This window comes from Schistocerca gregaria, chromosome 2 (genome assembly GCF_023897955.1).
Source record: "Schistocerca gregaria isolate iqSchGreg1 chromosome 2, iqSchGreg1.2, whole genome shotgun sequence".
Lineage (NCBI taxonomy): Eukaryota > Metazoa > Arthropoda > Insecta > Orthoptera > Acrididae > Schistocerca > Schistocerca gregaria.
Genome location: NC_064921.1, coordinates 242,324,222 through 242,341,153, shown reverse-complemented (window position 1 = coordinate 242,341,153; position 16,932 = coordinate 242,324,222). Strand labels below are relative to the sequence as shown.

Genomic DNA, 16,932 nt, shown 5'->3' with positions numbered 1-16,932 from the left:
AGCAAATGGAAAGCCACATATTTGTGGCTGTGTGGAAGCGGGGAGCTTGTAGGGACTACCATATCTGTAGCCATGTAAATGCTAACTAGGTGTCTTCCGGTTCTAATATCTATATTAAGGTACAAGAAATTTATAAAAGAGCCTCCCAGCACCTTTGTGAACCAAATTTTCTCACACTATTAGTTCAAATTTTAAAGCAATCTGAACCAGCTATTAACTGTGCAATTCCATGGCTCTCTGTGAGAAAAATTGTATAAAATCGTCTATGAAAGTTTCAGATAGTACTGAACTGAGGTGATCCTGTAACTAGGCCTTCAGATTGACTGCAGTACTAGTCTGACACTAGAAGCAATTCTGTTTTACAAATACTTAAATAATATCAATTATGTCTACATCTACATCTATACTCTACAAACCAACATGAGGCATATGGCAGAGGATACGTCCCATTGTACCAGTTATTAAGGTTAATTCCTGTTACATTCACCTAAGGAGTGTGGGAAGCATGATAGTTTGAACGCCTCTGTGTGTGCAGTAATTTTTCTAATCTTATCCTCGTGATACCTTGGGTGTTATAGCACATCCCTAGAGTAATCATTTAAAGCTGGTTTTTGAAACATTGTTAACAGACTTTCTCTGTGTAGTTTACTTGTGTCTTCAAGAGTTTCTTCAGTTTCTTCAGTATCTTTGTAACACTCTCCCACGGCTTAAACAAAACCTATGACCATTCATACTGCCCCTCTCTGTATATGTTCAACATCCTCTGTTAGTCCTATCTGGTATGGATCCCACACATCAGAGCAATATTCTATGATGGGTCACATGAGTGATTTGAAGCAATCTCCCTTGTAGACTGATTGCACTTCCCCAGTATTCTGCCAATACACCGAAGTTTACCAGCTGGTTTACCTACAACTGAACATATGTGATCACTGCATTTCACATCCCTACGAAGTGTTACACCCAGCAACTTGTACGAGTCGTCCGATTCCAACAGTGACTCAGTGATATTATAGTCATAGGATACTACACTTTTTCATTTTCTGAAGCACACAATTTTAGATTTCTGAACATTTAAAGTGAATATTACATTTCTGAACATTTAAAGCAAGTTGCCAATCTCTGTACCAGTTTTAAATCTTATCAAGATCTGACCGAACATTTAAGCAGCAACTATCAGATATTACCTCATTATAGATAACTGCATCATCTGCAAAAAGACTGATTTTACTATTAATATCGTCTGCAAGATCATTAATATATAACACTAACAGCAAGGGTCACAACACACTTCTCTGCAGCACACTCAAAGTTACTTCTACATCTGACGATGACGAATGCTGTGTCCTCCCTACCAAAAAGTCCTCAATCCAGTCACTAATTTCACTTGATACCCATATGATTGTACTTTTGACAATAAGCACAGTGTGGTACAGAGTCAACTGCTTTTTGGAAATCAAGAAACACTGCATTTACCTCGTTACCTTGATCCAAAGTTTTCTGTATGTCATGTGAGAAAAGTGAAAATTATGTTTCACATGATCAACATTTTCTAGATCCATGCTGGTTGGCATTGAGGAGGTCATTTTGTTCAAGATAACTCATTGTGTTTGAGCTCAGAATATGTTCTACAATTCTACAACAAATCACTGTCAAGGATACTGGATGATAGTTTGGTTGTGACCTGTGCCTTTTCCAAGAACTAAGTACTGTTTTCTGCTTGAGGGATCTATGATAGATTGTAGTGAGAAGAGAACTCAGCCACAAACTGCTTATAGAATCTGACAGGGATTCCATTGGCCCTGGAGCTTTGTTCAATTTTAACAATTTCAGTTGTTTTTCCAACACCACTGACACTAATACCAATTTAATTCATTTTTTCAGTGGTACAAGGATTAAATTGGGACAATTCTCCAGGGTCTTCCTTTGTTAAGAAACATTTGAAAATGGAAGTAAGCATTTCAGCTTTTGCTTTGATGCCCTCAATTTCAGTTCCTGTCTCATCACAAGAGACTGGACACTAACTTTGGTACCGCTGACAGCCTTTACATGCGACCAGATTTCTTTGGATTTTGTGAAACGTCATCTGACTATATTCTGCTACGGTAGTCACTGAAAGCATCACCCATTTCTCTCTTGACACCCGAACGTGTTTCATTCAGCATATCTCTATCTACAGCCCTATGCTTTGTTTTACACCTATTATGCAATAATATCTGTTTTTTTTTTTTTTCAGAAGTTTCTTCACAGTGACTGTATACCATGGAGGTTCCCTCTCATTTCAAACTGTTCTACTGGGTACATATCTAAACTGTGTGAGGTCAGCTACTTTTTTAAACTTGAGCCAGACTTCCTCTAAATGCTCCTGACCTGTGCTAAGTTTAAAGTTCCTCATTGAGATAAGACATTACTGATTTTTTATCTAGTTTATTGGATGTAAACACTGAACTGTCAAAGAAACTGGTATAAGTGTGCGTATTCAAATACAGAGATATGTAAACAGGCAAAATACAGTGCTGGGTCAGCAACACCTATATAAGACAACAAATGTCTGGTGCAGTCGACAGATTGGTTACTGCTGCTACAATGGCAGGTTATGAGTATATGAGCGAGTTTGAATGTGGTACATGAGCAATGGGACACAGCATCTCCGAGGTAACGATGAAGTGGGGATCTTCCCATACAACCATTTCATGAGTGTACTGTGAATATCCAGAATCTGGTAGAACATCAAATCTCCGACATCGCTGTGGTCGGAAAAAGATCCTGCAAGAACGGGACCAACGACGACTGAACAGAATCATTGAATGTGACAGAAGTGCAATCCTTCCGCAAATTGTTGCAGATTTCAATGCTGGGCCATCAACAAGTGTCAGTGTGTGAACCATTCAATTAAACATCGCCAATACGGGCTTTCAGAGCTGTAGGCCCACTTCTGTACCCTGATGATTGCACAACACAAAGTTTACACCTCACCTGGGCCCGCCAACACTGACATTGGACTGTTGACGACTGAAAACATGTTGTCTGATCAGACAAGTCTTGTTTCAAATTGTATCGAGTGGATGGACATGTATGGGTATGGGAACAACCTCATGAATCCAGGGACCCTGCATGTCAGAAGGGGACTGTTCAAGCTGCTGGGGGATCTGTAATGGTGTAGGGCGTGTGCAGCTGGAGTGATATGGGATTTGAGATACATCTATATATGACTCTGACAGATGACACATATGTAAGCAACCCTTATGATCACCTGCATCCATTCATGTGCATTTCGCATTCCGATGGACTTGGGGAAATCCACCAGGACAATGTGACACCCCACACGTCCACAATTGCTACAGAGTGGCTTCAGGAACACTCTTCTGAGTTTAAGCACTTCCACTGGCCCACAAAACTCCCCAAACATGAACATTATTTAGCATATCTGGGATGCCTTGGAAGATGCTGTTCAGAAGAGATCTCCACCCTCTCATACTCTTATGGATTTGTGGACAGCCCTGCGGGATTCATGGTGTCCATTCCTTCCAGCACTACTTCAAACTTTACTCAAGTCCATGCCACATCATGTTGCAGCACTTCTGTGTGTTCAAGGGGGCCCTACAAGGTATTAGGCAGGTGTACCAGTTTCTTTGGCTCTTTAGTCTATATCTTTCTGCATGTTCTATTTGTCCTTTGTACTTTGGTACCCATTGTTGTCACAACTGCCTCGCAGTCACTGATACCAGTTTCAATGCGGACATCCTCAAAGAGGTCAGATCTATTTGTTGCCATTAGATCAAATATATTTCCATCATGAGCAGTGTTTCTAACCATCTGTTCTAGGTAGCTTTCAGAGAAGGCATTTAGTAAAGTTTTGCAGGATGTCTAATAGGATTGGGAACTTAAGTACATGTGAACTGTGGTTTTCTCTAAAGTTTCTGATTACATCAAGAGATGAGTCAGGTGGGCGATAGAAGGACTGAATTACCATTTTATGCCCACCCCTGATACAGAGACTTGACCAAACAATCTCACAAGCAGCTTCAATTCAGTGCATTTGAGTTTCTTGTCTACTGCAACACATACACCACCTCCATTTTCCCATTTGCCTGTCCTTAAGAACAACTATCAAGGAACTGGTTCACTTTGATAATATAATCACTTTCGTTCCAATGAACTAAACTGTTTGATTTTTCAGCTCTGGCAATAACATTGTTGGAAATTATTTTCTTCTTATACTTGTTCAATGTACTAACTTAATCAAATGAAAGTTCATCACTAGCAGCATCAGCAGCAGTTTTTAAGTTGTAGGCTAAGAAATGTTTCATTGAAACATCATTACCTAATATCTGCTCATGATCTACTTTTAGCACATTTAGCTGTTTCTCCGAGATTATGGATGGTGAAGCATATATACTTTTATTTAACACTTTGAGCTCATCCATAGTAACTGTTATATTTCATAAGTTCGTGATCAATCAGCAAGCTGCCAATTTTGACTAGGTGTTGTTGACAGTTTTTCTTTTGTAGTTGAAACAGTTTTCCTCTTTGGAATATTGCGATCAAAACTGTCGAACTAGCACAGGATGAATAATGGTCATAGTGAACTTAATGTTACCATGGATTCTCTGCTCCACATTCATTCACTGCTCTTGATAGCCTTCATTGTCGCTTGCTAAGTACACTTTGATTTAATGCTGACATATTTTTGGAGTAATGTTCTGATATAAGTATTTCCTCTTGAACGAAATGCGTTGCTAGGTTATTAGCTTCTGCTTCAATAATCTCCCGGTGACCTGCAGCATGCTAGCCAACGATGCGAATCACTATGCTACATTACATGCAGCACAGATGAGTTACACAGGAATGGTAGTTACTTATAACATATTTTATTGATCTGCCAGATATGCCATAATTGGTCTCCAGTACGTAGATAGTTCTTTATGCAAAGAACTAGAAACATGACCCCCCCCCCCCCCGCCCGTGAATCCAATAAGTAAACACAAGGCAGGATTAAAAGATCTTGGTTACTTGATGCATCAAATTTGGAATAAAATACCATTGTCTCGATGATTGCCTGAATCACAGTTAGATTAAGACCGACTGTCTTGAGGCTGGCCAGGTATCCACTTTGATACCCAAAGGATGGCATTTGATCAACATGATTATATCATTATGACATCATGGAAATGGTGCTGTCTACATCCATAGACTATGTTAGTGTTCTTTGTCGTGTATCACTTGCAATGCCATCAGTCACAATGTGTGGTAAACTACAGTAAACCTTTCTCTGCATTCTTTCTTGAGCAACTCCATTCTTCCATCCATTGCTAGATGTGTGGTCAGTTTTTTTTATTGCATATTTTGTCATGTGTCTAATTTCCTGTACTGATCTAATCAAAGAATGCCACTAGTTCAAAGTGTGGGCCAGAATTTTTGTATATTAAAATATAATCTTGTGTTTCTTTAACAGGCTGTTCCGGAAGCTAAGATGACACTGAAGTTCGACACAGTGATTGAAAATAGTCTATAGAAATTGAAAATAGTCTACAGACTGCTCCCAGTTGCTGCTGTCACATTCAGAAGGAACATATGAATCCCTCATACTCTCAGGCCAATATTATCTTTAACATGTCACAACATTTCCTTAATTTTCCAAGGTGGGCCAAAGACTGATCTGATTCCTTACCTGTTTACCACTTTACCTGTGTTACTAGTTGTTGCAACACAGAATGAAAACTGCACTTTGTGTTGGTTCTTCTGGTTATGTTGAATGGCCCACATATTGATTTCCCCGACACTGCTGAACTAATATCACTGAGCACCTGCTTCTCCTGAACATTGTCATCGGATGTCTGATCTCGAAGCCAAAGTGTTGCTTATCTGAAGCAGCCCTGGCTCCATGGATTGGGTGTTCAGCTGAACTGAAAGGTGACAGCTACAACCATTGAGATAATAGGTCTGAATGTGTCAGTTCTTGATACGCAAAATGGCTGAGTACTACATTTACTTTCCATTCGACCAACACAGCCTTGAAATTTATTAGCAGACTGGTTTCAAAAGCTTATAACTGAACCATAAATACTCAACTAGTTTCAAAAGCTTTATAACTCTATTATCAATGGTCTGCAAATTTAAAGAAAATAAATTGTTATTTCAAAAACAAAAGATGGAAAATATACCTGTAAATGATTTACATTTGTACAATAAGCATATAATATAAGAATAATAATGGTGAGGAAGATGTATGAGACCGGGGAAGTACCCTCAGACTTCAAGAAGAATATAATAATTCCAATCCCAAAGAAAGCATGTGTTGACAGATGGGAAAATACCGAACTATCAGTTAAGTCACAGCTGCAAAATACTAACGCTAATTCTTTACAGACGAATGGAAAAACTGGTAGAAGCCGACCTCGGGGAAGATCAGTTTGGATTCCGTAGAAAAGTTGGAACATGTGAGGCAATACTGATCCTACGACTTATCTTAGATGAAAGATTAAAGAAAGGCAAACCTACATTTCTAGCATTTGTAGACTTAGAGAAAGTTTTTGACAATGTTGACTGGAATACTCTCTTTCAAATTGTGAAGGTGGCAGGGGTAAAATACAGGGAGAAAAAGGCTATTTACAATTTGTACAGAAACCAGATGGCAGTTATAAGGGTCAAGGGGCATGAAAGGGAAGCAGTGATTGGGAAGGTTGTAAGACAGGGTTGTAGCCTCTCCCCAATGTTATTCAATCTGTATATTGAGCAAGCAATAAAGGAAACAAAAGAAAAGTTGGGTGATGCTGAGGAAATTAAATTAGGAAATGAGACACTTAAAGTAGTAAATGAGTTTTGCTATTTGGGGATCAAAATAACTGATGATGGTCGAAGTAGAGGGGATATAAAATGTAGACGTGCAATGGTAAGGAAAGTGTTTCTGAAGAAGAGAAATTTATTAACATTGAATATAAATTTAAGTGCCAGGAAGTCGTTTCTGAAAGTATTTGTATGGATTGTAGCCATGTATGGAAGTTAAACATGGACGATAAATAGTTCGGACAGGAGGAGAATAGAAGCTTTCGAAATGTGCTACAGAAGAATGCTGAAGATTAGATGGGTAGATCACATAACTAATGATGAGGTATTGAATAGGATTGGGGAGTAGAGAAATTTGTGGCATGACTTGACGAGAAGAAGAGACCGGTTGGTAGGACATGTTCTGAGGCATCAAGGGATCACAAATTTAGCATTGGAGGGCAGCGTGGAGGGTAAAAATCGTAGAGGGAGACCAAGAGATAAATACACTAAGCAGATTCAGAAGGATGTAGGTTGCAGTAGGTACTGGGAGATGAAGAAACTTGCACATGATAGGGTAGCATGGAGAGCTGCATCAAACCAGTCTCAGGACTGAAGACCACAACAACAACAACAACATAAGAATAAAGAAATTCTTGCTCCTCAAGCTGAAGTAACTCAAGCTGAAGTAACCCGAGTAAGTAAAAACAATGTTAATATCCTATTAGGGCAACTCAATGCCCAACTAGGAGGAGAAAAAAATAACTGAGATATAACTGGGAAATGGACTCTAGATAACCATACCAACAGCAATGGCCAAAGACTTGCGACACCACAACCTCATCTCTAACTCCACATACTTCAAAAGGATGCCAAACGAAATTCAAAACGTCCTGTCTGGAGGAAAGGGAATGGGAGCCAGATCACATATGAAAAGATAAAATTTTTCCCGGATAAATCTACATCATTAAAATACTAAGAGAAATATATATTGTTTACAGTCCAATACACGGAGGAGGAGAAGAAGAAGAAACTGAAAACCAACCAAGAAAAGATGAGTTCTGAATGTGATAAAAATCATGAAAAAGGACGATTGGTATGGTTAATATTTCAAACCTACAAAGTAGAAGAAAAAGTAATTTAAAAAAAAAAAACCACTAAAATTATCACACAATTTAAGGGACAATATCAGAAAGATTTCATCAATTCAACAAATGAAAACCATAAAACAAATTCAAGACACTACTGTCAGACCTGTGGAAGACAACTACAGAAATACACCATCACTACATTAATGCTAAAAAGTGAGGACAGATAAATGACACAGACTACCAAGAAAAATGCTGCAATCTTCACAAAAGCATTTGATATACTTTTAAACTATGAAGCATTTTTTAAAAATTAACGTAAGCATATCATTACAGATCAAACCTAAACACGCTGAGCAGCAGAGAAACTTGGTGAACACTGGACCACAGTAATACTCCACTCACTCGACAAAAAATGAGATAACAGCTGTCTGAATAATACAGAAATAAATGTTTCTTGGATCACACAAACAAGATTTTTAAATAGCTGATTTAAACAACAATTAACAGGGAGATTTCAGACCCTGAAGAAGCTTGAAGAACCAATCATCACTTTCAAATTAGTCATGGCATTGTACAGGAAACAAAATATGTCTATTGCAATATCCTTCGTAGATCTTTAATAAGGCATGTGACTGTGTTAACAGTCCTTCAAAATTTTGGACTACAACCAAATTATAATCAAACTGAGTACTCAGCTCAACCAACACTAAATCTGAAGTCAAGTTCAGAGGGGTACTTTCTGAATCATTACCCATATATGATGGTTTAAGACAGGAAGACTGCATTTGAACCAAAAGAGTCTAGTAAACAGGATTTTACAATACATACATTAAGAGCTAACTGCAGTTTTTCATTTCTGCTACTGTGAAATAGATCTTTTCATCTGAACAAGTTCTCATAGCTCTTAGTGTACGAATTTTAGATACCAATGTTTACTAGATGTTATTTTGGTTTGAATGATAATTTATTTCATACCTCTGAATACTGACTATTCTTCCTGGGACATAACGAACAATGAGAGAACAGAACAAGGTTAATCTCAAACACCACCAAAACTGAAGACTCAAAGACAATATAAATTTAAACTGTCTCGGATTCACTGATGGTCTTTCTTTCTGGTTCAACAAAAATCATAACACCTGACAAGTTAAGTCACTACAGCAAGTAGCACAGAAAGTCATTCTCGTACTATCTATTAAAGAAACACCAATTATGTTAACAGACTCACCACTTGTGAACAATATTGAAATAAAAGAACAAGAAGTCAAAACTGTAGACAAATTTAAAAAATTTGAAGAATTCAAAACATATGAACTCAATGAATCCTATGAGGCATAACAGAATTAATAAATGGACCAAAGCACAATATACTGTGACTAAGAACATAGCAAAAATGCCTCTCAACAGTAACACATTAAAACACTACAAAACAGTTACAAAATCAGAAATAAAATTTGTAAGTGAAACCATTTTCAAAAAAAAAAAACACTACTGAAACAGACAGAATGGTACAGTATATTCAGAATGGGGGATAATCCCAACAGATGTACCACAGGGATCAATGCTGGGTCCACTCTTGTTCTGTTATATATCCAAGATGCAGAAACAGTTAGCTGTACTGATGATGCAAGTACCATAATTAAGTCTAATGGAGTAACTTCAGCAACTGAAGTGCTAATAACTTGTTACTGAAAATTAATGACTGGTTCCCTGCAAATGAGCTGTTGAAAAATTTAAATAAAAATGTGATACATGCAATTCAGTATTGCACAAGGTTTAACTGCACCATCTGATGTGTGAGGACTGATTAATAAAAACATACTAAATTCTTGAGTGTTTATATTGATAAGACCATGGACTAGATGTCACATGTAACAGTTCTCGTCTAAGCTCTGCAACTTAAATGTCAAAAAGTTGACTTAGTTTTCCTACTGTCATTTACTATTGTCTTATGACATTATATTAAGGTTACACAACACTGAGGAAAACAGTGTTCGTTGCACAGAGGCGTGTAGTAACGACAATATGTGGCATCCCTCTAGAACCTCACATACACAGCTCTTTAAACAGAATACCGACAACAGCTTCACTGTACATATACTCCCTTACGAAGTTTGTTGTCAATATTCACAGTTTGAAAACAAAAGAAACATTCATAAATATAATGCTTTAGAGATACAAGATTTGCACTATCCATCAGCCAGCCTCGGTGTAGCACAGAAATGAGTGAACAAAAACAATCAATTTATGAAAAAATAATGTAATTGGACATATAAAAAGCTACTCACCAAAAGGTGGCAGGAGAACACATACAAAGGTGTAAGATTTTGCTAGCTTTTGGAGCCAGTCGCTCCTCCTTCTGGAAGAAAGGTGGAAGGGGAAGGGGAAGGAAGAAGGGTGAAAGAAAAGGTTTAGTAAAAGTTGCCCAAACTCCATGTCAGAGGTTCTGGGAGACTTTTCTGAACTCTACCCCTTTTCCTAAATCTCTCCAGTACTTTTCATTCACCCTTGTTCCTTTCCATTCACCCTTTCTGCCAGCTTGCAAACTTTAACACTTTTGAGTGTATGTTCTTCTGCCGCCACTTGGCAGGATTTTATATCTGCCAAATTAAATTATAGAAATAAGTGAAATATTCAGCCATAAATTCTTTGACCACCTACACAATCATGTGAAGCATTTAATGTGTAACAAAATTAACTTCAAATACAAGTTTCAGACATATCTGCCTGACAACTAGTTCCACTTCATTCAAGAATTTCTGTCTCTGTAGGAGTTTAATAGTATGGTGTGAGTGTGTGCGCATTTGTAACACAAGGACATACTGAACATGTGTGTACACACAATACTTACCCTGCAGGGTGTACAAGGAACACCACATCTCAAACTGCAACGTGAATGTCTGCATCGATATTCACACTTCTGGTTACATGGCGGGCAATTTTTCGCACAATCAACATTACAGCTGCAAGTGAAAAGGAAGCTGTTTCATCAAAGATATGAAAAAATATAATACTACTTGCGATAGCACAATACCCAGTTTTTGTTAATATTCAACTAATGATTAAGTATTACGTGAGAAACAACTATAAAAAAGGTATCTCCATCGCACAGTCGCTGACACGCACCTTTTCAAAAGTATCACTAACTCTCAGATGAAAACTTCTTTCAGCACACACCTATACAGCTACATTGGCAGGTAAAACCCCTCACCTCAGCCAAGCTGCCAAACTGCAGTGTGACAGTGAGTACTCAGGTGGCGCTGTGTAGTGTGTGTGTGTGTGTGTGTGTGTGTGTGTGTGTGTGTGTGTGTGTCCTAGCTTAACAAAGAATTCTCTGACAGATAGCCAAGTTTTCATTCCTTTTTGTGAGCCTGTTGATGACTCAATGCCTTCATCCCTAAATTATTTACATTCTGCCAGGTATCACATTTAAAAGATATTTCCCTCAATACTACAGCATGGAAAAAAAAAAAAAAAAATTACAGGTTTCGGCATAGATTGTGAAGTAATGATAGTGTTGATTTCCTAATTAAGAGAGATAGCAACTCAGAAACAGCCAAAAAATGTTGAATTTGTCGTCTTATTTGAGAGTACTTTATGAACAAGGGTGCCACACTAACAGGTGATGGAATAATCACTCACAATTTTTATAAAAAGAGAAAAGTGAAGTATTCACCAACGGACAAAAACAATGAAGCATGACAGAACTTGATGCAAATACAAGATGGCTTTTATCACATGCTGATTGCAATGAAATGATGATTTCTTTTCCTTATGATGCACAACATTTGTGTCATTAGCATCTATGCTGTTTTCATTATTAAACCATTATGGATTCAAAACCTGCAATGATGAAGATGTTGTTGTTGTTATTGTCAAACTCAGTCCAAAGACTGGTTTCATACAGCTGTAACCACCAGTCTATCCTGCACTTGCCTCATAATCTCTGCATAAGTACTGCAATTTACATCCACTTGAACCTCATTACTGTAATCAAACCTTGATATAATACTGTTAATTTTTACTATGCCCCCCCCCCTCCCCCCCAATCCTTTGCCACACTTGCAGTCAAATTCATGAAATTGCTATATGCCCATGGATGCATACAATTAAACACAACTTTCCTGTCAGTCCAGAAGTACATCCATATAATATGACAATCCCAGACAAAAACTGAACACTTAAATTTACAGCACATGTTAATTTGTTTTCCAGAAAAGTTATTCTTATTATTGTAAATGTGCATTTTACATCTTCCTCACTTTAGACATCGTCAATTATCTTGGTCCACAAATAACAAAACTCATCTTTCAATAGTCTCTTCTAAACATGCTAACCACAAAGGTCAACTTATCTTCCAACTCTCTTGTGATATATGGCAGAACAACAATGTCACCAGCAAATATCAATGCTTTTATTTCTTCTCTGCAAACTTTTATTGCTTTTCCAACTTAATCTTTGTTCCAATTGCTATCTGCACAGCGTACAGATAAAATACATCAGGGATAAGCTACCCAGCACCAGTCCCTCCTCAACTACTGCCTCGTTTTCATGTCCTTTGACTTTTTTAACTGCTTTCTGGTTTCTGCGCAAGTTGTGGATAACCTTCAGTGTTCAAAGAGTATTCTACTCAACATTGGGAAGAGCTTTCTCTAAATCTACAATGCTATATGATGTTTGATGGCACAGACACTACAAACAGCAACAATATAAATATTTGTTTCACAAATTGAAATGTCTTTTTCTTGCTGAAATTTATATTTATTGATGTACCAAACACATTTTGCCCTTTTACATTAAGGCATCTTCAAGGGATTTAATTTGGAATAATACAGTTTTGTTTTTATTTGTAATACTTATGGAGTAGAAAACAATCCACATCACTGTTTTTATATAAATAAATTATTATTTATAGCTTATTACTTAAAGTTTTTTTTTGTGGCTACATTTGTGAACCTCTCAACTGCTCATTAATTACGAAGTCACTGTTTTATTTCATTTATAAATCACAGACACATTTTCATGTCACAATGATCTTTTGCTTTTGCAGTTTTCCTGTTTCATAAGCTAAATGCTGTGGTCACCACTAATAGTGGTATGTGGATGTAAGAGCTATCAGGAAGTGGGCAAAGTGTCCTAGGTCTTTGAATTATTGTATATTTGGTTTAGAGGCTATTTGGTTGGAATCAGAGCACTGTGAGGGGAAAGGGGTTGTGTGGTAATATTCTGAAAATCATCTGTTGGGCTGTTATTGTGTTATTTAATCGATTAATGTGAATAGAGGTTATTTGTCATGTAAACTTGGTCATTCAAATTGGCTTCTTTTTGGTATTGTTTTTTTGTATGATAATTTTCTTACAATGTTAGAAAGTGTGTTGTATTATTTAATCTGATTATCTTCATTCCTTCTTTGAGGTTAGTTTGTGGTGATGATCTCCAAAATGCTCTGTAAATGCGAAGTAATTTCTCCCATAATTCCAGGTTCTCATATGCTCCTGAACCAAAAAGATAACCCTTTTGAACGACCAAGTGTATTTGACAAACCATTCACAACTCACATTATCAGAGAAAACAGTAGAGCAACGACCCAACAGATGACCATCAGAATAACACTATACAAGTCCCTCTCCCCTCATCCTTCTCTGATTCTTCCAAATAATTTCTAAGCTAAATATCTAATTATATGAACACCAAGAACTCTTTATCCATTTCCTGACAGCTATCAGATCCACATTCAAGCTTTTGCAATGCTCTCCATGAGTAGCCACTAGCCACACTCTCACCTTCCCAGACATCTTAACATAATGTTAAAACTTGGTAGAGGTGGGGGTGGGGTAGTGATGGTGCGAGCATGCGCAAGTGTGCACGTTCACAGCGCGCGCGCGCACGCACGCGCGCACACACACACACACACACACACACACACACACACACACACACACACACACACCCGCGCAAGCGCAAGAGAGAGACAGATGTGCAAACAGTCATTAGTTTAGAAACACTTACTTTTGTAGGTTTGCAACTCTTACGTAAAGAAATAAGAAAAGAAACATAGTGAACACACAGCTATGTCACAAACCAGTGAATCTAATCTAATCTACAGTCCTCATAAGAAAAATCTGCAGTTAAAGCAAGACCCTTTAGTGTTGTCCCACAGCACTTAGCTTATAACGTATGAAAATTACAAAATAAAAAGATTATTGTGAGGTCTCCCACAGCTTCTTGGCAAAGTAAAATAAATGTAGTGCAGTTTCGTTTACCCCCAGTCTGCCCCCTCCTCCACATATGGGCATCTTTGTAACAATTCCTTCCAGAACATGAAGTTCAATTCTACATTTAACCAAATATCGTACAGTTATTGGTTTTTTTATATTTAATATCAAACAATCAAAAACATGATCCACATAATAAACATACCTGTGCCCACATATTTGCACACGACCACACTTTTGCTGGCATGGCAAATGCAAACGTCCTTGATGACATGCACCACAAGTCCCTTCACAGACATGTTCACACTGCAGGACTTTCCTGCATGGCATTTCACACCTTGATAACAACTTGGTGCTGTATGGCGATAATTCTGAAATTACACATATAATGATAATATCTGAGAAAATGAGTGTGTAGAACAACGAAACAAGACTTGCATGACAAAGCTGTGTAAATTAATTCATTAGGATATTTATGAAACACTAAGAATGGAAATTTTGCAGTGTGACGGCACACGAGTTACTTCAGCGATGATTTAAAATATCCACAATAATTGTACTCCTTAAACTGCTTCCATATGCTAGGTAGCACAGCTGTGTGGTGGCACTTGACTGTGTGGTAGTGGAAAACTTTCATTGCCAGTATTTGGCTGGCAAGAACAGGGGAGCTGGTGGTGTAAGGTTTCTGATCACAAGTCATTGCACAAATGTCCTGGATTAAATTTCAAACCTCTCCACAGCATTGTGTGAAGCGAACGCAAGTGATACTGCTGACTATGATTTATCTGTCAGATTAGGACATTAAGCTTGACGGCCTGCTTGGTACTAGTTAAGAGGAGTAGGTTATGCGTTAGCACTGGGTTCCACACTCTCCCACCCTCCATCCACAACAACACAAACCCAACACTACATTGTACAAGAATTTGTCACACTCAACATAGATACAAATTTGACACTTCACAATACATTGGAGGAAGGCAATAGAAAACCTCCTGCAGGACCTTACCTTGAATAGTGATGCAAGATTCCAAAGTCTGCTGCACTACGTTCATTCCTTGAGTATGGGACTACCTTGACCTTTGACTTTACATCTATGTAACTGAACACCAAACATGATGATAAAAGTACTGTGTGTTTTGGGTTTACAGGTGCTCGACAACAAGGTTATTAGTGCCCTTACACATATTAAAAGAAAAGAATATGAACAAAAGTGTTAAAAATGTTGCAATGTCACAATGTGGGTAGGAAACCTACAAAATGAAACTCACTCACTAACTACCACCTCACCTGTGTTTACCAACACAATCACTCCATCTCACATGCCATAAGATGATGGAGGAATGGTGAAAGGTGCTACACTTGGGATTAAAACATAAATAAAATGTGGAGGAGCTAGAATAACAGAATAAGGAAGTTTGTGAGACTGGCTAACTACTTACAAAAAATATGGGTATGCCTGGCTGAAAAGACTTTAAAGACGCTAAAACTGACAGAAGAACAATATATGTGAAAGAAGAGCTAAAATAGCAGCATAAAGAAATGTGACTTTCTGACCACATAAAAACAACATAAGTGAGCCAGTCATCCTGTTAACACATAAGAACATCTGCCTAAAATTTTAGGGAAAAGTGGGATGTATCACAAAACCTTAAAACTCTAACAACATTTTTTTGGATGTCACTTATAACAGAGGGCAGATCAGTTGGCAACTCCGTTGCTATGCTCTAGTTTAAAAAGACACCACAGTCTGGTAAAATGTGGTGCACAATGATCTGTATGCGAGCAAACACAAGGAAGGAGGACCTCATCCCCCCTGCATGGCTCGAAGGAGGTACGCCACAACCATGTCGGGGACTTTACTAGGCGTAGCTTACTGTCCGTCACTTCCAGTCGCTTGTCTTCCCATCAATGCATAACTTTGTACCTCAACAGTGCGGTGATAGGATGCAGGGGGACTGCACACTGCACTATGCCTCCTTGGCTGCTTAAGTGCCCATGTGCTCTGGCACCCAGCAGAAAGACATCTCCCTCTCCAGCCCACATAGTTGGAAAGGTGTTCTGGATATCCAGAACTACTTTATCCGCCAGATGCATATGTTGTAGAGACTGAAGGGCACTCAGTGAGTCAGAAAAGTTGTGGATTTGGTAGGGATGGCATATCTGATCTGTTTCTGGCCTCCAATATCGCAGATAATTACAATGAGCACAATAAAGTCTTGAGGCAGTTGGATCTTGAGGATATGATCAGAGAACACAACAGAGAAACCATCCAAGACCCTCTGTTTTGACTCATCTGTAAATAGAGCTATAGAGTTGTGGAGCTAATTTAAAATGTCGGAAAATATCATATTAAAAAGAGCAGCTGGAGTGCAAATCTTTCCTGTACTACACTAAATCAAAAATCACTCTGGGCCATTCCCACCAATAAAGAATTTCCACACTTCACACACCACGAGAAGTTGTTGCTTAGCAGTTGCAGCCTTACCGCAGAGCCTGGCTAGGGGTCAGGTCTTGTAAGCACCCATGGGCAACCTGGTCCCCTCATGGTGTATTGCATCTATGACCTTCAGGTAAGAAGGCCTCACTGACCCGTACACTGTGCATCCGTAGTAGAACCACAATCTCACAAAGGCTGTATAAAACTGGAGCAGACACACCGTGACCACTCCCCAGGAGCTGTGGTTAAAACACTTCTAAGAGAAACCTCACAGTCTTTAAGAGTGAGAATGGTGTCCCACAGTCACAATTCAGGTGAATTACAAATATGACAAGCACAATAATTGAAAACACACACACACACACACACACACACACACACAACAATTTCTCTGCATAAAATGTAAAATCAGTCATTGCAGCCC

The 16,932-nt window shown here is 38.3% G+C and overlaps 1 protein-coding gene across 2 annotated transcripts in view; it reads right to left on the bottom strand.

Annotated features, from left to right (window-relative positions):
* Positions 1-16,932, bottom strand: part of LOC126336769 (NFX1-type zinc finger-containing protein 1-like) — a 301,188-nt gene that overhangs the window by 39,036 nt on the left and 245,220 nt on the right. For both annotated transcript variants that reach the window (XM_050000780.1, XM_050000779.1), the window contains exons 12-13: positions 14,277-14,442; positions 10,708-10,819 (exon numbers count right to left, since the gene is read on the bottom strand). In XM_050000780.1, the coding sequence (XP_049856737.1) occupies positions 10,708-10,819; positions 14,277-14,442 (278 nt within the window). The remainder of the gene's footprint in view (positions 1-10,707; positions 10,820-14,276; positions 14,443-16,932) is intronic.